Source organism: Oenanthe melanoleuca, chromosome 27 (genome assembly GCF_029582105.1).
Source record: "Oenanthe melanoleuca isolate GR-GAL-2019-014 chromosome 27, OMel1.0, whole genome shotgun sequence".
Lineage (NCBI taxonomy): Eukaryota > Metazoa > Chordata > Aves > Passeriformes > Muscicapidae > Oenanthe > Oenanthe melanoleuca.
Window position 1 is genome coordinate 5,595,716 of NC_079360.1, and position 22,453 is coordinate 5,618,168.

At 69.3% G+C, this 22,453-nt stretch overlaps 3 protein-coding genes and 1 long non-coding RNA gene across 6 annotated transcripts; 1 reads left to right on the plus strand and 3 right to left on the minus strand.

Moving 5' to 3' along the window:
- Window positions 1–413: 413 nt before the first annotated feature.
- Window positions 414–4,088, minus strand: LOC130264111 (uncharacterized). The gene is made up of 3 exons (XR_008842421.1): window positions 4,034–4,088; window positions 1,782–2,039; window positions 414–1,301 (listed from the first exon to the last, which is right to left on the minus strand). It is a non-coding gene; the product is annotated as an uncharacterized LOC130264111 (long non-coding RNA).
- A 48-nt stretch (window positions 4,089–4,136) lies between these two features.
- Window positions 4,137–5,210, plus strand: LOC130264269 (basic proline-rich protein-like). The gene is made up of 3 exons (XM_056512313.1): window positions 4,137–4,221; window positions 4,357–4,618; window positions 4,958–5,210. The coding sequence occupies exons 2-3, from the start codon at window positions 4,361–4,363 to the stop codon at window positions 5,054–5,056; spliced, it is 357 nt and encodes a 118-aa protein (XP_056368288.1). The 5' UTR covers window positions 4,137–4,221; window positions 4,357–4,360; the 3' UTR covers window positions 5,057–5,210.
- Window positions 5,211–5,658: 448 nt separating this feature from the next.
- On the minus strand, window positions 5,659–12,494 carry LOC130263948 (all-trans-retinol 13,14-reductase-like). The gene is made up of 11 exons (XM_056511793.1): window positions 12,329–12,494; window positions 11,236–11,481; window positions 10,133–10,362; window positions 8,754–8,949; window positions 8,137–8,334; window positions 7,845–7,970; window positions 7,549–7,687; window positions 7,364–7,473; window positions 6,507–6,673; window positions 6,087–6,438; window positions 5,659–5,804 (listed from the first exon to the last, which is right to left on the minus strand). The coding sequence occupies exons 1-11, from the start codon at window positions 12,492–12,494 to the stop codon at window positions 5,659–5,661; spliced, it is 2,076 nt and encodes a 691-aa protein (XP_056367768.1).
- A 590-nt stretch (window positions 12,495–13,084) lies between these two features.
- On the minus strand, window positions 13,085–22,207 carry MPP2 (MAGUK p55 scaffold protein 2). 3 transcript variants are annotated; one of them, XM_056512301.1, is made up of 12 exons: window positions 22,037–22,207; window positions 19,954–20,072; window positions 19,439–19,597; window positions 19,187–19,336; window positions 18,693–18,920; window positions 17,726–17,857; window positions 17,157–17,262; window positions 16,636–16,704; window positions 16,392–16,553; window positions 15,502–15,704; window positions 15,293–15,421; window positions 13,085–14,197 (listed from the first exon to the last, which is right to left on the minus strand). In XM_056512301.1, the coding sequence occupies exons 1-12, from the start codon at window positions 22,065–22,067 to the stop codon at window positions 14,021–14,023; spliced, it is 1,665 nt and encodes a 554-aa protein (XP_056368276.1). In that variant the 5' UTR covers window positions 22,068–22,207; the 3' UTR covers window positions 13,085–14,020. The 3 variants fall into 3 exon arrangements, with proteins under 3 accessions (XP_056368276.1, XP_056368277.1, XP_056368275.1); XM_056512302.1 differs by lacking the exon at window positions 22,037–22,207 and adding an exon at window positions 21,649–21,718; XM_056512300.1 differs by lacking the exon at window positions 22,037–22,207 and adding an exon at window positions 21,151–21,229.
- Between the last annotated feature and the right edge of the window lie 246 nt (window positions 22,208–22,453).

Sequence of the window (22,453 nt, forward strand, 5' to 3'; positions counted from 1 at the left end):
GCTGCTCCCACCCCTGGGTGCTGCTCCCACCCTCGGGACCGATCCCAGCCCTGGCCGGGATCCCTGTCCCATCCCATCCCATCCCATCCCATCCCATCCCATCCCATCCCATCCCATCCCATCCCATCCCATCCCACCCCATCCCTTCCCCCCAGCCTGTCCCCCTCCCCGCGGAGGGAATCGGGGGGTCCCTGCCCTTCTGCCGCGCTCCTCCCCTGCTCCCGGCGCTGCTCGAACACAAACACGGCTCAGTGGAAAATGTGAGCGGCCGATAACTGGGGCCGGGCCGGGGCCAACTGGAGCAGCGCGGGCTTGGCTGCGGCCCCGGCTGAGCGCGGGGGGACCCGGCGGGGGGACAGCTCGGGACTCCCTCACACCGCGCTCCTCCCGCCCCCGGCCGGGTCACAGCCGCGGGACACGGGGGAAAGGGGACACCGGGGTGGCACCTGGCCTCGGGACAGCCCTGCCGCGGGTGGAGAGCGCAGGGAGGGTGGCAGGATGGAAATGGCCTGGGATGGTGACGAGAGGAGAGGATGGTGGCACCTGGGCAGCGCAGAGAGCCCGAGGGACAGCGGGACAGGACAGAGAGCCCGAGGGACAGAGGGACAGGGCAGAGATGCCCGGGGACAGTGGCACAGGACAGAGATGTTTGGGGACAGTGGCACAGGACAGAGATCCTCGGGGACAGTGGCACAGGACAGAGATGTTTGGGGACAGTGGGACAGGACAGAGATGCCCGGGGACAGTGGCACAGGACAGAGACGCTCACGGGTGATGCTGGGTGGGCAGTGTGGAGATGCTCAGGGACGGTGCTGGATGGGGAGGTTGGTGACACCCTGGGACGGTGACAGATGGCGACAGTTAAGATGCTCAGGGACGGTGACGTGAGCAGGACAGAGATGCCCTGGGAGGATGGAGATGCTCAGGGATGCAGCAGGACAGGGAGGATGGAGATGGTCAGGGATGGAGCAGGACAGGGAGGATGGAGATGCTCAGGGATGGAGCAGGACAGGGAGGATGGAGACGCCCGGGGATGGTGCAGGACAGGGACACCCAGGGACGGCGCTGATGCCAGGACGGCGCTGCCAGCTGGGCGGGATGCAGATGCCCGGTACCGGTGCCAGCTGGGCGGGATGCAGATGCCCGGTACCGGTGCCAGATGGGAGGCTGCAGGTGCCCGCGGCGGCTGCCAGGAGGGCACCGGGAGGTGCGAGCCCGGCCCCGCGGCCGGAGGTGTGTGGGCCGGGAGCAGCCGCGGCCGAGGAACCCGTTTGTTTCTCATTAGCGGCTCTTGGCAGGAGCTGTGGAAAAAATAGCTTCAAACAGGGAGCTGGAAGGGAAAAGGCCGGGCCGAGGGAGGGGAGAGGGGCCGCGGTGGGGAAGGGGGGCACGGGGCCAGGCGGGGGCGGGGAGGGGGCTGGGGGGGGACGGTGGCCTGGATGGGGTGTGGGGATGGGGACAGGGGGACACGCGGGGTCCTCTCTGCAGCGCCGGTGGGGTCCGTGGGGGGGTCACGGCCTGTGCACGCTTGGACACGCGTGTGAACACATCCCATGGCCCTGGGGAGGGGACAGGGACCGGGACCGGGACCGGGACCGGGACCGGGACCGGGACAGGGACAGGGACAGGGACACACCGCCGGGCACCTCCATCCACGCTCCATCCCCGCCCCTGCCCTCCCAGGGAAACTGAGGCACACCGGGAGCTCCTGCGGGCCCCGGCCCCGCCCCGCCGTGGGGGTCCCGCCCGTTCTCACGTTTTTGGGGGGTTCCGCCACTTACACAAGCGCGTCTGAGAGCGCGGCGGGGACGGGCGGGGACGCGGGGTTCTCCCTGCCCCGAGCGGTGACTCACCGGGTGGCACCGGTGCCCGGCTTGTCCCGCGTGTCCCCTCCCGGGACTCCGCCCTGGCCTGGGAAAGGCGAGAGCGGCGAGACGGGGTCACTTGGGGACACGGCCGGGGGTGGCGCTGGTCCCCGCGCCGGGGCTGGTGGCACCGTGGCAGCCTTGGCAGCGGGCGCGGGGCTGGCACAGCCGTCCCTGCAGGCACAGGGGCCGTGTGCCAGGGGATGATGTGTCCGTGTGTCCGTGTGTGTGTCCATGTGTCCGTGTGTGTTTCCGTGTGTGTTTTCGTGTGTGTTTTCGTGTGTTCGTGTGTCCGTGTGTCTCCGGGTGTGTCCGTGTGTCTCCAGGCGTGTGCACCCTCTGTTCCCGTCCCCTTCCCCGTTCCCGTTCTCTTTCCCAGGTTCCCCTTCCCGTCCCCGTTCCCGTCCCCGTTCCCCTTTCCCTTTCCCTTTCCCCTTCCCCTTCCCGTTCCCCTTCTCGTTCTCTTTTCCTGCCCCCGTTCCCCGTCCCCGTTCCCGTTCCCGTTCCCTTTTCCCTTTCCCGTTCCCGTTCCCTTTCCCGTTCCCGTTCTCGTTCTCTTTTCCCGTTCCCGTTCCCGTTCCCCTTTCCCTTTCTCGTTCCCGTTCCCGTTCCCGTTCCCTTTCCCGTTCCCGTTCTCGTTCTCTTTTCCCGTTCCCGTTCCCCTTTCCCGTTCCCGTTCCCGTTCCCTTTTCCCTTTCCCGTTCCCGTTCCCCTTTCCCTTTCCCGTTCCCTTTCTCGTTCCCGTTCCCGTCCCCGTTCCCGTTCCCGTTCCCTTTCCCCTTTCCCGTTCCCGTTCCCTTTCCCGTTCCCGTTCTCGTTCTCTTTTCCCGTTCCCGTTCCCCTTTCCCTTTCCCGTTCCCCTTCCCCTTCCCTTTCCCGTTCCCACCCGGTTCAGCCCCAGGCCTCGCTGATCTTTCCGCCTCCAGCTGGGGTTTAATTCCCCCCTCCCCGCGGTTTCTGCGGAATCAGCAGCCCGGAGGGACCCCCGGGCACCTCTATCCCCCTGGGGGACACGAGGGGGCTCTGCCTCATGAGGGGCCGATTTTGGGGTGTCCCCACCAGGGCACGGGAGGGCAGGCGGTGGCAAATCCCCGGCTAAGCCCTTGAGCCAATTACTGGGCTGGAGCTCCTGACCCGCGGCCGAGCCCCGGTGCCCCGGGCAGCCCTAAACCGCTTAGGGGATGATCCTGCTTAGGGCGTCCCACGGCCGATCCCCCGCTCTCAGCTCCCCCTCCCAAACCCCCACCCTGGCCCTGTCCCCTCTGCCGCCGCCTCCTCGGCTGCTCTCGGGGCGCTCACCCTCTCTGTCACCCGCTCCCGGGGGTCGGGGACACCTCCGGGTCACCCACCCGCGGATCACGTCCGGATCATCTCCGGATCACCCCAGAATCACCCCCGGATCGTCCCGTGGATGGTCCCCGCATCACCCCCTGTTCATCCTCCGGATCACCTCTGATTCACCCCCTGGATAACCCCCGGATCGCCCCTAAATCCCCCCCGGATCGCCCCTAAATCCCCCCCGGATCGCCCCCAGATCCCCCCCGGATCGCCCCTAAATCCCCCCCGGATCGCCCCCAAATCCCCCCGGGATCGCCCCCAAATCCCCCCCGGATCGCCCCCAAATTATTCCCGGATCACCCGCAGATCACCCCTCGTTCACCCCCTGCTTCACCCCCCAGATCACTCCCGGATCGCCCCCAAATCACCTTCGGGTCATCCCCGGTTCATCCCCCGGATCGACCCCACATCACCCCCGGTTCACCCCTGGTTCACCCCGGGTCACACTCGGATCCCCCCCGGACCCCCCCTCTCACCCCCGGACCCCCCGGGACCCCCGCTCACCCCCGGACCCCCCCGGAACCCCCGGAATCCGCCCCCCCCGCCGCCGCCGCGGGGCTCAGGGCTCTGATGGGATTTGGGAGCTCCCGGCGCTGAGCCGGCGGCTCTTCACACCCGCGGGGGGATCCCGCTCCTCGCCCTCCCCTGTGCCCCCCGAGCACTCCCTGTGCCCCCCGAGCACCCCCCGTGTCACCCCGAGCACCCCCCGCGTCACCCCGAGCCCGCCCTGCGCCACCCAGGCCACCCTCTCATCCCCCCGCAATTTGGGGACAGCCCCCCACAAGGACCCCTTAGCACGGTCCCACCCTTAAAAAAAACCCTAAAGTGACCAAAATCACCCCAAATCAACCCACGGCGGGGTGCCCCGAGTCCCCCCCACCCAGGGCAAGGTCCGCGGTGGGGCAGGGAGGGTGCAAAGGGCGGCGGGCGTGGGGCGCTGGGCGCTGGCCCGGGGGTGTCCCCGGTCCAGAGTGCGGCGGTGGCGCGGAGGGGACGCGGCGGCGCCGGGGGACACCGGGTTCGTCATCGGGGGGTCCCTGGGGACGGCGGGCAGGGGATGGGGACACCGAGAGACCCCGGGGGCTCTGCGGGTGTGGGGACACAGGGAGGGGGGACATGCCAGCCCCCAGCACGCCCCTCTCGGTGTCCCCAGGGCCATGTTCATCCTCTTCGCCATCACCTTCGTAGCCATCACCATCCTCCTGCTCGTGTTCCACATCATCCGCAAGCTCTGCCAGGAGCCCGTGCCGCCCCCCGCCTACCGGCACCCGCAGGGCCCCGAGCCGCCCCCGCCCCACAGAGACCCCCAGCCCCCCCCGCTGGGCCTGATGCCCACCCTGCCCAGTCTGCCCAGTCTGCCCAGTCTGCCCAGCGGGGCCATCCCCGTGGGGCCGGAGCCCCCGCCCTACAGCGAGGTGGGTGGGGGGGCTGGGCTGAGCCCGGAATGGGGGTCGGGGTGGGGTGTGGGGTGGTGGGATGTGGGGTTGGGGGGTGATGAGGTTATGGGGTGCTGTGGTTATGGGGTGCTGGGTGCTGGGGTTATGGGGTGCTGGGGTTGTGGGGTGCTGGCTGCTGCTGTTATGGGGTGCTGAGGTTATGGGGTTATGGGGTGATGGAATTACGGGGTGCTGGAGTTACAGGTTTATGGGGCGCTGGTTGCTGGGCTGCCTTGCCCACAAAGGGGGACACCCTCCTTCCCTGGGGAGCCCCCTGAGTGTCACATGTCCCCTCACCCTGACCCCCCTCGCCCTCAGGTGACAGCGAAGCCCTTCCTGTACCCCCTGCCCCAGGGGCCGTGCCCCGAATGCGGCCACAACCCCACAGCTCAGCCCCCCTGCGCCGCCCGGACCTAGAGCTGACCCCCTCCGAGGACAGCTGGTGACAACCCTCCCCCTGACTCAGGGGGACACGGACCCTTCGGGACCACCCAGCTGGCCGGGTCCACGTGCCCCCCTTTCCCCAAGAGAATTCCCCTATTTTTTATATTTTAAAGTGTGGAGAATTCTGGGCTCTGCTGGTTTGCGGGGGCTGGGGAAGCTCAGGGAGTGCAGAGGGAGAAGCAGGGGGAGGTTTAAAGGTTCTGCACCCCAAATTCAGCCCCAGCTGTGGGTGCTCCCTGTGCCCATCCCCATCCCAGCCCTCTCTCCGTTCCAGTCCCTGTTCCCATCCCATCCCATCCCTGTCCCTTTCCCATCTCCATCCCCTCCCCAAGCACAGCTTCAGGCCGCTGGGACATCGGGGTTTATTGAGCTGGGAGCGCTGCCAGCCCGGGGCATCCCCGAGGGCAGGTGTCCCCAAGGACAGGTGTCCCCAAGAACAGGTATCCCCGAGGACAGGTCTCCCCGAGGCCAGGTGTCCTGAGGGCAGGTGTCCCCAAGAACAGGTATCCCCGAGGACAGGTGTCCCCAAGAACAGGTGTCCCCGAGGTGTCCCCGAGGTGTCCCCGAGGTGTCCCTCACGCCGTGTGCCGGCCCTGCCGCCGCTTGATTTTCCTCTTGAGGAGCAGCAGGTCCAGGTAGAGCAGGCGGCCCAGGATGGCCGAGGCGCAGAGCAGCCCCCCGTGCACGGCCCCCGCCAGCCCGCAGGAGAACACGTCCTGCCCTGGGGACAGCCAGCGTGGCACAGGGACACCCCGGGCGCGACAGGGACACCCCCGGGGAGCGACAGAGCCACCCCGGGGCCCGACAGAGCCACCCCAGAGCGGGACAGAGCCACCCCGGGGCGCGACAGAGCCACCCCAGAGCGGGACAGAGCCACCCCAGAGCGGGACAGAGCCACCCCAGGGCGCGACAGAGCCACCCCAGGGCGCGACAGAGCCACCCCGGGGAGAGACAGAGCCACCCCAGAGCGGGACAGAGCCACCCCAGGGCGCGACAGAGCCACCCCGGGGAGAGACAGAGCCACCCCAGGGCGCGACAGAGCCACCCCGGGGAGAGACAGAGCCACCCCGGGGAGCGACAGAGCCACCCCCGCCGGGGATGTGGCCACAAGCAGCCGCTGCAGGGCGAGCGCGGGGACAGCGCAGAGCCCGGCGCTGGCAGCGGGGACACGGGGACGCGGGGACACGGGACTCACCGGTCAGGTAGAGGTTCCTGACGGGCGTGTCGGGCCTCAGGGCCGCCACCGCGGCGGGGCTGAAGCGGCGCAGGTCGTGCTCGGTGCCGTACATCGCCCCCCGCGCCGCCCCCAGGTAGTGCTGGTTGCTCAGCGGCGTCGCCGCCTCCACGAACGCCACCTGCGCGGGACGGGGGGCTCGAGGCGTGCCAGGACCCCCCGGGCACCCCCCAGCCCGTCCCTGGGCACCTTGTCGCGCAGGTGCGGGAAGCGCAGCAGCGCCCGCTCCAGCAGCCGCTGGGCGATGTCCGTCTTGTAGCGCTCGTAGTCGGGGCCGCGCTGCCGGGGGCGGCTCCCGGCCCACTCCTCGAACCACTCGTAGCGCGCCATGGTCAGGATGGTCATGCAGGACCTGCCTGGGGGCGGGGACACGCGGTGACACCGCCGGGAGGGTGACAGTGGCAGTGCCCATCCCTTGGGGTGACAGTGACAGTGACAGTGCCCATCCAGTGGGGTGACAGTGACAGTGGCAATGCCCATCCCATGGCGGTGACAATGACAGTGCCCATCCCGTGGGGTGACAGTGACAGTGCTCACTCCGTTGGGGTGACAGTGACAGTGCCCACCCCGTGACAGTGACAGTGCTCGTCCCTTGGGGTGACAGTGACAGTGCCCACCCCGTGACAGTGACAGTGCCCACACCGTGGGGGTGACAGTGACAGTGTCCATCCCTTGGAGGTGACAGTGACAGTGCCCACCCTGTGGCAGTGACAGTGACAGCGACAGTGCCCACCCGTGGGGTGACAGTGGCAGTGCCCATCCCTTGGGGTGACAGTGGCAGTGCCCACCCTGCGACAGTGACAGTGACAGAACCCACCCTGCGACAGTGACAGTGCCCATCCCATGGCGGTGACAGTGACAGTGCCCACCCTGCGACAGTGGCAGTGCCCACTCCGTTGGGGTGACATTGGCAGTGTCCATCCCATGGCGGTGACAGGGTGACAACTGCAGCGCCCACCCGGTGCCGCGGGGATTGCAGAGCCCCGGAGCCCCCGGAGCCCCCGGAGCCGAGCTGGGGGGTCGCGGGGGTCCCCCCGCAGCCGCACCTGGGTGTCGCTGCTCGTACGTGGGGTCCTTGGCGGCGGGGAAGGTGACGAACATCATGGCCAAGTTCTCGGGGACCTCATCGCGGCTCAGGGCGGCGTACCGGGTCATCCTGCGGGGAAACCGGGCTGTGGAGCCCCCCGCGCCCCCAGAGACCCCCGAGCCCCCCGCGCCCCCCGCCCCTCACATGGCATCCAGGTCGTTGTGGGGGTAGATCCAGAAGTTGGTGGGGGGCAGCCCCAGCTCGGCCGCGCTGCCCCGCAGCCCCACGAACACCAGGAAGGAGCCCATGCCCGGCCGGAGCACGGCCAGGCGGGAGCGGACACCTGCGGGGACACGGGGGACACCGAGCGGGTTGGGGGGACGCGGGGGTGGCACCGGACCCTGCCTGGGTGGGGACACGGGGGTGACAGGAATGGGGATGTGGGGGATTCTGGCGACACTGAGCCCGCGAGGGACACGGGGACACAGGTGCCACCTTACCGGGGTGGCTGCGGACGTGAGGCGGCAGAAGCTTCTCGAAGGTGTTGAACACGCCGGCGTCGGAGATGACGAGGGGGGCGCGGATCTGCAGCTCCTCGTTCCCGGGGCCCACCCGCACCGCGACACCTGGGGACACCGCGGCCACAGCGCGGGGGGGGGGTCAGGGACACGCGGGGCGCTGCCACCGTGTCCCCAACCCTCGGGGATTTGGGGGGGTCAGGGACACGCGGGGCGCTGCCACCGTGTCCCCAACCCTCGGGGATTTGGGGGGGGGGCGGGTCCCGGAGCTCACCCAGGGCGGTGCCGGTGGCGCTGACGAGCACGCGCGTGACGGGGGCGCGCACGAGCACGGCGCCCCCCGCGCGCTCGATGACGGGCACGGCGTGGAACGCGATCTCGCTCGCCCCCCCCCGCGGGTACCAGGCCCCGCGCTGGTAGTGGTGAACCATCAGCACGTTCACCAGGAAGCTCGAGTCCCGCGGGGCCGTGCCTGCGGCGACAGAGAGGGGACACGGGCTCGGCTGGACCCTCCCGTGTCGCGACATGGAGCTGCTCACCGCCATATCGCCCTCCCTTATCGCGACATGGCGCTCCTCACCGCGATATCGCCCTCCTTTATCGCGACATGGCGCTCCTCACCGCGATATCGCCCTCCCTTCTCGCGACGCAGCCCTCCCCTGTCACCATGGTGCCCTCCGCTGCCGCAACACATCCTTCTACTATCACTCCTGTGTCACGACACGGCTTTTCCCACCGCGACACAGACGCACCCATCCCAACCCAGCACTACCGTGATGGTACCACCCCCCTGTCGCGACACAACCTCCACCGCTGCAGTTCCTCCCTCCTCCTCCTCCACCTCGTCCCCTCGCTGTCGCGACAGCCCCTCCCTATCGCGACGGCCCTGACCGTAGAAGAGGTATCCGAAGAGGGCGCGCAGGTCGGGGTCGGAGGTGAGGCGGGCGGCGGCCTGGCTGTGGCTGGTGGTGGCCATGCGGAACACGGGCGACAGGCGCGGCAGGAGCCCCGAGCGCAGCAGGAGGGCGACAAGCCAGCGCGGCGACAGCTTCAGCAGGGCCAGCAGCGCCGCGTGCCGCGAGGCCACCTGCGGGACACCCGCGGTGTCGCTGTCACCTCCCGCACGGCGCGGGGACAGCCCGAGCCCGGCCGGGGCACCACGTGCGGCGAGGCCACCTGTGTGACATCAGCACGTGCCACCAGCACTGCCCTGCCCGGCCACCAGCATGGGCCACAAGGCCACCTGTGTGACATCAGCACGTGCCACCAGCATGGGCCACAAGGCCACCTGTGTGACATCAGCACGTGCCACCAGCACTGCCCTGCCCGGCCACCAGCATGGGCCACAAGGCCACCTGTGTGACATCAGCACGTGCCACCAGCATGGGCCACAAGGCCACCTGTGTGACATCAGCACGTGCCACCAGCACTGCCCTGCCCGGCCACCAGCATGGGCCACAAGGCCACCTGTGTGACATCAGCACGTGCCACCAGCAGGGCCCTGCCCGGCCACCAGCGTGGGCCACAAGGCCACCTGTGTGACATCAGCACGTGCCACCAGCAGGGCCCTGCCCGGCCACCAGCATGGGCCACAAGGCCACCTGTGTGACATCAGCACGTGCCACCAGTAGGACCCTGCATGGCCACCACCGTGGGCCACAAGGCCACCTGTGTGACATCAAGCATGTGCCACCAGCACTGCCCTGCCCGGCCACCAGCATGGGCCACAAGGCCACCTGTGTGACATCAGCACGTGCCACCAGCAGGGCCCTGCCCGGCCACCAGCATGGGCCACAAGGCCACCTGTGTGACATCAGCACGTGCCACCAGCACGGCCCTGCCCGGCCACCACCGTGGGCCACAAGGCCACCTGTGTGACATCAGCACGTGCCACCAGCACTGCCCTGCCTGGCCACCTCAGGATTGTCACTGCGGTGACCCCAAGGTCACCCACGGCTTGTCACCTGTCCCCACCACCATGGCACCTGTCCCCACATCACCCCTGTCCTCATCATCACCACAACTTGTCCTTACCACGCCCATCACTGCTGTCCCCTCTGTGTCCCCTCTGTGTCCCCTCTGTGTCCCCTCTGTCCCCACCACTCCCACTACCCTTTCCCCACCACACCCATCACCAGTGTCCCCACCACCACTGTCACCTGTGTCCCCACTGATCCCCACCAGTGCCACCATCCCCACCCCGCATCCCGAGCTGTGTCCCCTCCTTGGGGACGTGCCACCGCGGTGGGGAGGTGGCGCCAGGGCCGCACCTTGGAGAGTTTCATGAACTCCCTGATGGCCGCTTTCTCCGCGGGGAACTGCTCCTCCAGCGCGGTGACAAAGGCCACCTTGCCGGAGCGCAGCACGTAGCGCCGGGGTCCCAGTGTCACCTCGTCGTAGGGGTCGGGCAGGCGGTGCCAGCACAGCTGCCCGTCTGTCACCTGGTCCAGCGCCACCCGCAGGAGGCTCCCCTCGTGCAGCTGCCCCACGTAGTGGATGCCTGTGGCGTGGGGACAGGGGACACGGGGAGGGGACAGCGGGGCCGTGGAAAACAGGGCTTGGCTTCGTCCGGGGTGGCACAGGGAGGGGCCGGGGGAGGCGACAGTGGTGTGGCAGGGACGTGGAGGGTCATGGAGGGACACGGAGGGACATGGCAGGGGCATGCAGGGACACGGAGGGACGTGGAGGGACATGGCAGGGGCATGCAGGGATGTGGAGTGACAGAGAGGGACATGGAGCGACATGGCAGAAACATGGAGTGACATGGAGGGACGTGGAGGGACATGGCAGGGACATGGAGGGACGTGGAGGGACATGGAGGGACATGGCAGGGACATGGCAGGGGCATGCAGGGACATGGAGGGACATGGAGGGACATGGAGGGACACGGAGGGACGTGGAGGGACATGCAGGGACATGGAGGGACGTGGAGGGACATGGAGGGACATGGCAGGGACATGGAGGAACATGGAGAGACGTGGAGGGACATGGAGGGACATGGAGGGACATGGAGGGACATGGAGTGACATGGAGGGACATGACAGGGACATGGAGGGACATGGAGGGACATGGAGGGACGTGGAGGGACATGGAGGGACATGGAGGGACATGGAGTGACATGGAGGGACATGACAGGGACATGGAGGGACATGGAGGGACATGGAGGGACATGACAGGGACATGGAGAGACACGGAGGGACAGTGCAGGGACACGGAGGGACGTGTCACACAGGCACTGCACACACTGCACACGCTGGGGCTGGCAGAGGGTTCACAGGGGGGGCTGCAAGGACAGGGGTGACAGGGAAGTGACAGAGGGTGACAGGGGTGTGACAGAGGGTGGCAGGGGTGACGGGGGTGTCGGGCTCCGTACCCACGTCGAACTCCACGCCGTGCTGCCGGAAGGTGTGGCAGCACCCCCCGGCCTGGTCGTGCTGCTCCAGCACCAGCACCCTCCGGCCCGCCCTGGCCAGCGCGGCCGCCGCCGCCAGGCCGCCCACGCCGCTGCCGATGACCACGGCGTCCAGCTGGGCCGGCACGCGCCGGGCGCTGAACCCTGGGACAGCGACAGCGACAGCTGCACAGCCGCGGGGCGGGCGGACAGACGGACAGAGCGACACACGGACACACAGGGAGAGACGGACACACGGGCAGGCGGACGCACCACGGACACACACAGGGAGAGATGGACACACCACGGGCACACACGGACAGACGGACACACGGACACACAGGGAGAGATGGACACACGGGCAGGCGGACACACCACGGACACACACAGGGAGAGATGGACACACCACGGACACACACAGGGAGAGACGGACACACCACGGACACACATGGACAGACGGACACACGGACACACAGGGAGAGACGGACACACGGGCAGACGGACACACCACGGACACACACGGAGAGATGGACACACGGACACACGGACACACACGGACAGACGGACACACGGACACACAGGGAGAGACGGACACACAGACAGACGAACACACACAGAGAGACGGACACACGGACACACGGACACACACGGATACAGAGACACACACGGACACACACGGACACACACGGACACACGGACACACACGGACACACACGGACACACACGGACACACACGGACACACGGACACACACGGACACACACGGACACACGGACACACACAGACACACGGACACACACGGACACACACGGACACACACGGACACACAGACACACACGGACACACACGGACACACACAGACACACGGACACACACGGACACACGGACACACACGGACACACACAGACACACGGACACACACGGACACACACGGACACACACGGACACACACGGACACACGGACACACACGGACACACACGGACACACGGACACACGGACACACAGACACACGGACACACACGGACACACGGACACACGGACACACACGGACACACACGGACACACGGACGCTCACCCCGCCTCAGCACCCTGTCCCGGGCTCTCTGGTCCGTCACCAGCGGCCGCGGCGGCTCCGGGGGCGGCCCCGCGAAGGGGCTGCGGGACGGGGCCAGCAGCCGATGGGCCACGCGGGCCACGGCCAGCACGGCCACGGCCACCGGCAGCAGCAGCAGCGGCCACATGGCTGGCACGGCACGGACACGGCACGGACACGGAATAACACGGCACGGACACGGACACGGACACGGAATAAACACGGAATAAACACGGCACGGACACGGACACGGAATAAACACGGAATAAACACCGCACGGACACGGACAGGACACGGAATAAACACGGCACGGACACGGACAGAATAGACACGGAATAAACACGGAATAAACACGGCACGGACGCGGCACGGGCACAGCCCAGCCCGGCGGTGCCACCCCCGCCCTTATAGCCACGGCAGCTTAGGGACCAGGGGATTATGGACGGGCCAGCGCAGCGGCTTAAAGTCACAGAGCTCCAGGGCACGGCACCCACGCGGGGACACGGCACCCACGGGCACGGCACCCACGGACGGGGAACTGCACGGATGGACACGGCACCCGTGGAGGGACAGGACACCCACGGAGGGTCAGAGCACCCACGGACAGGACACCCAAGGACAGGACACCCCTTGCTCGCCCCCAGCACCCCCCTGCACACCCCCAGCCCCCCCTTACTTGCCCCCAGCCCCCCCTTGCTCGCCCCCATCCCCCTCCGCTCGCCCCCAGCCCCCCCCGCTCGCCCCCAGCCCCCCTCACTCGCCCCCAGCCCCCCCGTGCCTGCAGCTCTGCTGACCCCTCCCGGCAGCACCAAGGAAGGTCCCCGCGGTCGTGGGAGGTGACACGCGTGTGACACGTGTGTGACACGGCCACTCGCGCCCTCCCAGCCCTCCCAGCTCCCCCCCAGTCCCAAACTGGTGGGAAACGGCGATTTGGAGATAAAAAACCATCAGCACCAGGTGGGGCAGGGCTGGGGGAGGGGCGGCAGGTGTGGCACAGGTGGCACAGGTGACACAGAGCCCCACCCCCCTGGCATCCAGCACAAGGGACAAACCCAGTCTTCTCTACTTTAATAAAATTCACAGCAAAATACCAAAAAGGAGCCAATGGCAGCAGGACTGGGGGGGCCCGGGCAGGAGGGACAGGGGGGCGCGCCCTGCACCCCCCGTCCCTGTCCCTGTCCCTTGGGGACACCCTTGTCACCACCCCAGACCCCCGCAGGGAGTCCCCAGCCAGGGCTCCCCACTGCGTTAATTACAGGGTTAATTACAAGTCAGTTAAGGTTAATTAAGGGTTAATTACAGGCGTTATTGCTACCTGGGAAGGGGTGACAGGGGACACAAGGGACAGCGAGGGTCCCCAATTTGCGGGGGTGTGGCCTGGGGGACAGGGAGGGGACACTTCTGGGTGTGACCCCCCAAACCCCGCGCCCCCCTCCCCAGTCCTGGGGGTTCCCGGGGTCTGGCAGTGACTCAGCTGTTTTGGGGGCTGCGCCCCCCGTGGGACCCCACCCGCGGCTTCTGCCCCTCCCCAGATTTGGGGCACTCTAGGGGGGCACAGAGCGGTCGGGCTGGGGCTGGGGGGGCTCTGCAGAGACCCCGCTGGGTGAGATACCCCCCTGGGCACCCCCAGCCCTCCTGGGCGGGTTTGGGGGGGCTGAGGGGGTTCGGGGGTCGCTAATAGACCCAGGTGACCGGGACCCACTGGGGCTGCAGGCGCAGCAGCTCCATGGCCTCGCGCAGCCGCCCGAACGTTCGCTCCAGGTCATCGTTGGTCAGGCTCAGGTCGAAGTAGTGCCCGTAGCCGCGCTGGATGCGGCTGCTCTCCTCCACCGTGCGCTGGGCGTCGGCCTCCTGCACCCCAAAACCCGCCCCGGTTACCCCAACATCTCCAGGGTGAATGGGGAACACCTATGGTGAGGGGTGTGACCTCCTCCTGCACCCCAAAACCCGCCCCGGTTACCCCAGCACCCCCAGGGATAACGGGGGACACCTATGGTGAGGTTTGTGTCTGCTTCCTGCACCCCAAAACCCGCCCCGGTTACCCCAACATCTCCAGGGATAACGGGGGACACCCACTGCTAACTGTGTGTCTGCTTCCTGCACCCCAAAACCCGCCCCGGTTACCCCAGCACCCCCAAGGATAACGGGGGACACCCATCAGGAGCTGTGTGCCCTCCTCCCGCACCCCAAACCTGCCCCAGTTACCCCAACATATCCAGAGATAATGGGGAACACCCACTGCGAGCTGTGTGTCTGCTTCCTACACCCCAAACCCGCCCCGGTTTCCCTGTCACCCCCAGGGATAACGGGGGACACCCATCATGAGCTGCTCCCTCCCGCGCACCCCAAACCCGCCCCGTTTCCCTGTCACCCCCAGGGATAACGGGGGACACCCATCATGAGCTGTGCCCTCCTCCCGCACCCCAAAACCCACCCCGGTTACCCCAATATCCCCAGGGATAACGGGGGACACCCATCATGAGCTGTGCCCTCCTCCCGCACCCCAAAACCCACCCCGGTTACCCCAATATCTCCAGGGATAACGGGGGACACCCATCATGAGCTGTGCCCTCCTCCCGCACCCCAAACCTGCCCCAGTTACCCCAACATATCCAGAGATAATGGGGAACACCCACTGCGAGCTGTGTGTCTGCTTCCTACACCCCAAACCCGCCCCGTTTCCCTGTCACCCCCAAGGATAACGGGGGACACCCATCATGAGCTGTGCCCTCCTCCCGCACCCCAAACCCGCCCCGGTTTCCCTGTCACCCCCAGGGATAACGGGGGACACCCATCATGAGCTGTGCCCTCCTCCCGCACCCCAAAACCCACCCTGGTTACCCCAATATCCCCAGGGATAACGGGGGACACCCATCATGAGCTGTGTGTCTGCTTCTCGCACCCCAAACCCGCCCCGTTTCCCCCCCGCTCGCCCCGGGCTCCCACCGTGAGCTGTTTGGTGGCCACGCCGCTCTCCAGCGCCGCCCGGTTCATGGCGCGCAGCCTCTCGGGCCCGGGGGCCTCGATGAACACCACGTAGGGCACGAACTCCGCCGTCCTCAGCACCTTCACGGCCTGGGGAGGGGGCACGGCTCAGCCCCGCGGCCGGGGGGTCGCTGCTGTCGCCGCGGTGTCGCCGCGGTGTCGCCGCTCACCTGCGGGTTGACATCCAGCACGCACATCTTGCCCGCCTGCACCACGGCGCGGATGGAGTCGATCCTGGTTCCGTACAGGTTCCCCTCGTACTCGCCGTGCTCCAGGTACCGGCCCGCCTTGATGTCCGCCTCCATCTCGCCCCGCGACACGAAGCGATAGCCCTGCCCGTCCCGCTCGCTCTCCTTCGGCTTCCGCGACGTGTCTGCCCCGGCGGCGACACGAGTGACACCGGGGACGGGGGTGGGGACAATCACAGGGGACAGGGATGGCGGCAGGGGACAGAGATGGCCGCAGGCGACAGGGATGGCGGCAGGGGACAGAGACGATGATGAAGCATAGGGGCGGTCGCAGGGGACAGGGACAGGGACAGGGACAGGGACGGGGACAGGGACAGGGACAGGGACAGGGACAGGGACACCCAAGGGACAGGGACACCCAAGGGACAGAGACGCTCAGGGGTCAGTGACGCTCCGGGGACAGGGACGCTCCGGGGACAGGGACAGTGACTCTCAGGGAACAGGGACACCCAAGGAACAGGGACGTTCAGGGGACAGGGATGGCGATGCCCGCGGGGACAGGGGCACTCAGGGGACAGTGACAGGGACACTCAGGGGACAGGGATGGCGATGCTGGCGGGGACAGGGACGCTCAGGGGACAGGGACAGGGACGCTCAGGGGACAGGGATGGCCATGCCCGCGGGGACAGGGACGCTCAGGGGACAGGGACGCTCAGGGGACAGGGACAGGGACACTCAGGGGACAGGGATGGCGATGCCCGCGGGGACAGGGACACTCAGGGGACAGGGACGCTCAGGGGACAGGGATGGCGATGCCCGCGGGGACAGTGACACTCAGGGGACAGGGACGCTCAGGGGACAGGGACGCTCACAGGGGATGGTGGTGCCGTAGCGCGCCTGGTCCGACATGATGAGCTTGTTCTTGAGGCTGCGGCGCCCCACGCCCTGAGCCCCGATCAGCACCAGCGTTTTCCGGCGGAACGGCGGCATCCGCGCCACCTCCTCGTAGATCAGCAGCTCGTGCCGGTCGAACTCTGCGCGAGGGACAGCGCTGGCACCCGTCCCTGGGGACCCCAGGGCGCCCTGTCCCGGCGGGTGACACCCCGGGACACTCACCGGCGTTCTTCGTCGTCAGGTACATCATCCTCTTCTTCCTCCTCCCGCTGAGGCTGCCGCACAGGGCCCCTGCGAGGGGGACGGGGACAGGGACGGGGACAGGGACACAGGGACTGGGGACAGGGACAGGGACGGGGACAGGGACAGGGACAGGGATGGCGACGGGGACGGGGACACAGGGATAGGACAGGGAACAGGGACAGGGAACAGGGACAGGGACAGGGACACAGGGACAGGGAACAGGGAACAGGGACAGGGGACAGGGACAGGGGACGGGGACAGGGACACAGGGACAGGGGACAGGGAACAGGGACAGGGAACAGGGACAGGGACAGGGACAGGGACAGGGGACAGGGAACAGGGACAGGGGCACGGGAGCCATGGGGACATCACCCTGAGATTTGGGGACTCCCTGCGGGACAGCGCCACGGGAACAGGACCCTGGGGCGATGGGGACCCGCCGTGCTCCCCCCTCGGGCGGTGACATTTCCCTCCCCCGTGTCCCCGCCGTGTCCCCGTACCCGAGGTGGGCGCCACCTCCCCGTCCCGTTTGACGAACGCCTTGCGCTTCTCCTCCAGCAGCTGGCTGGGCACCAGCCCCGCGCTGCCGCCCTCCACGTGGCACGCCTGGGGACACAGAGCCACGCGTGGGGACCCCCAACCCCACGGAGACCCCCCTGGGCTCCACAGACTCCTCTGACCCCACAGGGAACACCCCCAGCTCCGGGGACTCCCCAAGTTCCACAAGGAACCTCCCCGGTTCCAGGGGCTCTCCCAGTTTCCAGGAACCCCTCAGCTCCAGGGACTCCCCAAATCCCGACAGGCACACGCGTCCCCGAATTTCCAGGGACCTCCCAGCCCACACAGGGACCCTCCCCTGCTCCGGGGATCCCCCCAGTTCCCAAGCAGCCCCCCAGCTCCAAGGACACCCCCCGAGCTCCAGGGACCCCCCCACTGCACAGGAATTCTCCCCAAGCCCACAGGGACCCCTCGATCTCCCCCAGAACCTCCCAGCCCCGGCACCCCCTCACCCCCAGGATGGAGTCAAAGCGCCACCACCCCCCAGACCACCCGCCAGGTCCCCCCTGACCTGCCACCAGTTGGGGTCATCCTGGTTGACGATCTGCAGCAGGTCCCCGGCCATGAACTTGAGCCCGGCCTCCTTGCAGGGGATGAGGCTGTCGGTGGCCGGGTCGTAGTCGAAGTGACACTTGACAAACACCTGGGGACCGGGGGGTCAGCGGGAGAGACCCCCAGAACTCCCGGGGATCCCCCGGTGCCTCAGTGTCCCCACCCAGGGCGCGGGGGACACGCGTGGGTCCCCTCTAGGAGCCGCCCCCGGCGGGGCGCGCCCCCCGCGCCCGGCGCAGCCAGGCCCGCGCGGCCCCCACGCACACGCACAGCGCCCCGGCCGCCGCCGCCGCGCCCCACGCGGCCACCACGGCCACCCCCAGGCACAGCCCCACGGCCACCGACACGCACAGCAGCGAGCCCAGCGCCGCCAGCGCCGCGCCCGCGATGGCGCACATGGCGGGGACAGAGCCGTGTGGCACCGCGCGGGGACAGCGTGGGGACAGAGCTCACGGGGACAGAGCTAGCGGGGACAGAGCTCGCGGGGACAGGGCCCGCGGGGACAGCGCTGCTTTGTCCCCTCGGAGACGGGGGTGGCTGGCACGGGGCGGGGAGGGGCAGCACCCGGCACGCAGGGTGGGGACAGGGACAGGGACAGGGACAGGGACAGGGACAGGGACAGGGACAGGGACAGGGACGGGGACAGGGACAGGGACAGGGACAGGGACAGGTACAAGGAAAGGAAAAGGGACAGGGACGGGTACAGGGAAAGGGACAGGGAGAGGGACAGGGACAGGACAGGGACAGGGAAAGGGAAAGGGACACAGGGACAGGGATGGGGACAGGAACCGGCGAGAGGGCACGGGGGAGGGGACACAGGTTGGGATGCAGGTTGGGATGCAGGACTGGGATGCAGGGTTGGGATGCAGAACTGGGATGCAGGTTAGGATGAGGTGCGGGGTCCAGGGCGGGACCCAGGGCGGTACCTGGCGGGGCGGGTGCGGCTCCTGGTAGCTGGGCAGGATCTTGAGCACGACGCTGCCGCTGGCGTGGCGCAGGCTGTCCTGCAGCGCCCGCGGGTCGCTGCCCACCTCGCGCCCGTTCACCTCGCGGATCACGTCCCCCACGTGCAGCAGCCCCTGCTGCGCCACCATCCCCCCGTGCAGGATGCGGGCGATCACCAGCTCCCCCCGCTCCACCCGGAACGTCACCCCCTGAGGGGACAGCCCCGCTCAGCCCCCGGCGGGACCCGCCCGGCACCCAGCAGACACCCCAAAATCCTCCCAGACACCCTAAAAACCACCTCGCAATGCCCAAAATGCTCCATCACCCCACAACGCCCCCACTACCCCGCAACCTGCCCATGTCCCCACCTCTCTGCAACGCCCCAACACCCTCCAGCACCCCAAAACCTCCCAGCGCGCCCTGAAACGTCCCACCCTCACCCCCCGGCCCCCCGCAGCCCCCCGGCCGCGCTCACCAGGTTCTCCCCGGCCGCCTTGCGGATCCCCACCATGCGCACGGCGTCGGGGGGCACGGGCTGCGACCCCAGCGACGCCTCCGGGCCGGGGCTGCTCGGGGGGGGGTCGTAACTCTTGGCGGCCACCGAGTCGTGGGTCTCCAGCAGCGACTGGGGCACACGGGCTGGGGTCAGGGCCGCGTCCCGCGCGCCTGGCACGGGCCTGGCACGGGCCTGGCACGGCACAGGGGGTCCCGCCCGTGCCCCCCGCACCTGGAAATGCGGCTCCCGCAGGATCCGCGCCAGCTCCGCCGCCGCTCCCTGCGCCTCGGGCCGCGCCAGGCGCCCGATGTCGCGCAGGATCTCCTGCACCAGCGCCAGGTTGTCCCCGCGCACCGCCTCCAGCTTGCGCTCCTCCAGCCGCTCGTGCGCCTGGGGACACCCGCGGGACACCCCCGAGTCAGGGCGGGGACCCCCAGGGCGGGGGGATCGGGGACCCCCGGGAGTAGGGGGGGCATGAGGGATCTCTGGGGGGGATGAGGGGTTTGGGGACCCGGGGGCTCAGGGGTTCAGGGACAACAGAGCTCTTAGGGACCCCCAGGGCCGGGGAGTTCAGGGACCCCCAGGGACAGAGGGAATTGGGGATCTGGGGGTGCTGGCGGGATTAGGGACCCCTGGGTGTGGGAATAGGGACCCCCAGGAGGTGACACCCACACACATGGAGAGGGGGCACCCCAAACCCCACCGGGGGTGGCCGGGAGGGGGACACGCACCCCCCGCGCCCCTACCTTGGCCAGGGAGCGCACGATGGGGCTCTCCATGATGCCGCGGAGGAAGATGAGGTCAAGGTCGGCCACCCCCGGGGACCCCGGGAGCCCCATCAGGTTATCCAGGACCTGCTGCATGGCTGGGGGGACAGACAGAGGGACACGGGGGGGACAGACACGGGGACGCGGGGGGAAAGACACGGGGACACACGGGGGGGACACACAGAGGGACACGGGGGGGGACAGACAGAGGGACACGGGGGGGACGGACACGGGGACACACGGGGGGGACACACAGAGGGACACGGGGGGGGACAGACGGGGGACACGGGGGGGACAGACACGGGGACACGGGGGGGACGCACAGGGACACGGGGGGGGACAGACATGGGGACACGAGGGGGACGGACACGGGGACCCGGGGGGACAGACATGGGGACACGGCGGGGACCCACAGGGACACGGGGGGGGGACAGACAGGGGGACACGGGGGGGACAGACACGGGGACACAGGGGGGACAGACAGAGGGACACGGGGGGGACAGACACGGGGACACACGGGGGGGACAGACAGAGGGACACGGGGGGGACAGAGAGAGGGACACGGTGGGGGACAGACAGAGGGACACGAAGGGGACGCACAGGGACACACGGGGGGGGACAGACATGGGACACACGAGGGTTGGACACGGAAAGGGGGGGAGGACCAGCGCCGTGGGTGAAAGTGGGGGGCGCTCGTGTCCCCCCCATTCCGGCCGCAGCCCCCCCATTACGGGGACAAGTGCCGGGGTCCTCTGCCAGTGCGGAATTGCCCCCCCTCGTTCACCCGGAGGGACAAGGGGATGGATCCCACCCCCCAAATTGTCACCGTGGAGACGAAAGCCCCCGGGGCAGAGGGTGACGGGAGGGGGGGGCTCTGGGGGGGGGGGCGATGAGCTTTGGGGGGGCGATGCAATTGAGGGGGGGCCGCATCCGGGGCCGCGGGGGCGGGAGCGGCGGCGCGGCTGCGCTGCAATGGCGGGGGACGAGCGCGACGCAGCCGGGGGGGCGCGGGGGGGGCACCCATCATCCCCCCCTCCCCAAAAAACGGGGTCCGCAGCACCACCCGAACCCCCCAACCGCATCTCCCTCCCCCTGTCTCATCCCCCCCCACGAGTGGTATCCCCCCCCACCCCACGCGTGGCATCGCCCCCGGCCCCTCCCAGCCCCCCCCCGTACCTGGGGGTGCCGGGGGGGCGCGGGCGGGGCCCGGGCCGGGCTGCGGGGCCCCGGGGCCGGGGCGGTTCATGGCTGCGGGGCCGCGCTCCCCCGCCCCAGATCCGGGTACCGCCGCCCCCCCGCAACCCCCGGCCCCGCGTGGGGCTCCCCCCACCCGCGCCCCCCCCCCGTCCTTGCACACGCGTGTGCGCCGGGCGCGCTCCGGCCGCTCTGCGCTCGCGGCGGCGGGGATGGGGAGGGGGCGGCGGGGATGGGGAGGGGGTCGCGGGGGGGGCTCACACGCGCGGGCACGGCCCGTGCACGCGCATCACCCGCGCGCGGCGCTCAAACCACCCGAGCGCGCTCCCGCGCGGACCCACGCGCGCGCCCCCACCCCTCCCCCCCCCCCCCGGCACCCCAACGCCGCACGGCGCACACGCGTGTGCGCGCCCCCGCCCACACGCGCGCCCCCGCGCGCTCCCGCTCGCGTGCAAACCCAGGGGCGCGCTCCCCGCTCACCCGTGCCCGCTCGCCCGCCCCGATCGCGGGTGGGACCCCCCGCAGCGTCCCGCGGCGTGGGGAGGGGGCCGGCGGGGGCTCGGCCCCTTTAAGGGGGCGGTGGGAGCGGGGGGGAGGGAGCGCGGATTTAAAGGGGCCGCGCCGCGCCCGCGCGCACCCCCGCAACACGCGCGCACCCGCGCACGGACCCGCGCACGGACCGAGCCCGCGCACTCCGGTGCCCACTCGCGCAGAATCCGCTGCCCCCGCAGGAGAGAACCCCCCCCCCACCAATTTGCACACGCGTGTGCCAGGCCCGGGTGTGCCCCGCGCACACGCGCGTGCCCGAGGCGCGCACACGCGCCCTGTGGTCCCCGTCCCCGCACTCGCGTGCCCGGGGCACACTCACCCGTGAGCGAGGCGGGGGCGGCCGCCGGCATCGCGGGACACGCGCGACTGGCACCGGCCGGACGGGGACAGCGACAGCGACAGCGACAGGGGCGGCCGCGGAGGCGTGTCCGCAGTGCCAGCACCCCCAGTGTCCCCAGCACGGCCACTCGTGTCACCAGTGTCCCCAGCACGGCCAGCACCGGTGTCCCCGCACCCTCAGTGCCCGCAGTGTCCCCAGCCCGAGTGTCCCCATGTCCCCAGCCCCAGTGTCCCCAGCCCCAGTGTCCCCAGTGTCCCCAGTGCCCATCCCCAATGCCCCCAGTGTCCCCAGTGTCCCCAGTGCCCATCCCCAGTGTCCCCAGTGTCCCCAGTGTCCCCAGTCCCTGGGTGTCCCCAGTGTCCCCTGCCCACTGTCCCCAGTGTCCCCAGCGGTGTC

What these genes read in the sequence shown, in the direction of transcription:
- LOC130264269 (XM_056512313.1), top strand. Translation starts at nt 4,361, where the DNA reads ATGTTCATCCTCTTCGCCATCACCTTCGTAGCCATCACCATCCTCCTG. An exon ending in AGCCCCCGCCCTACAGCGAG is followed by an intron (nt 4,619 to 4,957) that starts GTGGGTGGGGGG and finishes CCTCGCCCTCAG; the next exon opens with GTGACAGCGAAGCCCTTCCT.
- LOC130263948 (XM_056511793.1), bottom strand. Translation starts at nt 12,494, where the DNA reads ATGTGGCCGCTGCTGCTGCTGCCGGTGGCCGTGGCCGTGCTGGCCGTG. An exon ending in CGGCGTGGAGTTCGACGTGG is followed by an intron (nt 10,363 to 11,235) that starts GTACGGAGCCCG and finishes CCCACGCCACAG; the next exon opens with GCATCCACTACGTGGGGCAG. An exon ending in GTACGAGCAGCGACACCCAG is followed by an intron (nt 6,674 to 7,363) that starts GTGCGGCTGCGG and finishes CCCCGCCCCCAG; the next exon opens with GCAGGTCCTGCATGACCATC.
- MPP2 (XM_056512300.1), bottom strand. Translation starts at nt 21,220, where the DNA reads ATGAACCGCCCCGGCCCCGGGGCCCCGCAGCCCGGCCCGGGCCCCGCC. An exon ending in TGCGGGAGCCGCATTTCCAG is followed by an intron (nt 19,337 to 19,438) that starts GTGCGGGGGGCA and finishes CGTGTGCCCCAG; the next exon opens with TCGCTGCTGGAGACCCACGA. An exon ending in AGCCGCACCCGCCCCGCCAG is followed by an intron (nt 17,858 to 18,692) that starts GTACCGCCCTGG and finishes CCCGGTCCCCAG; the next exon opens with GTGTTTGTCAAGTGTCACTT.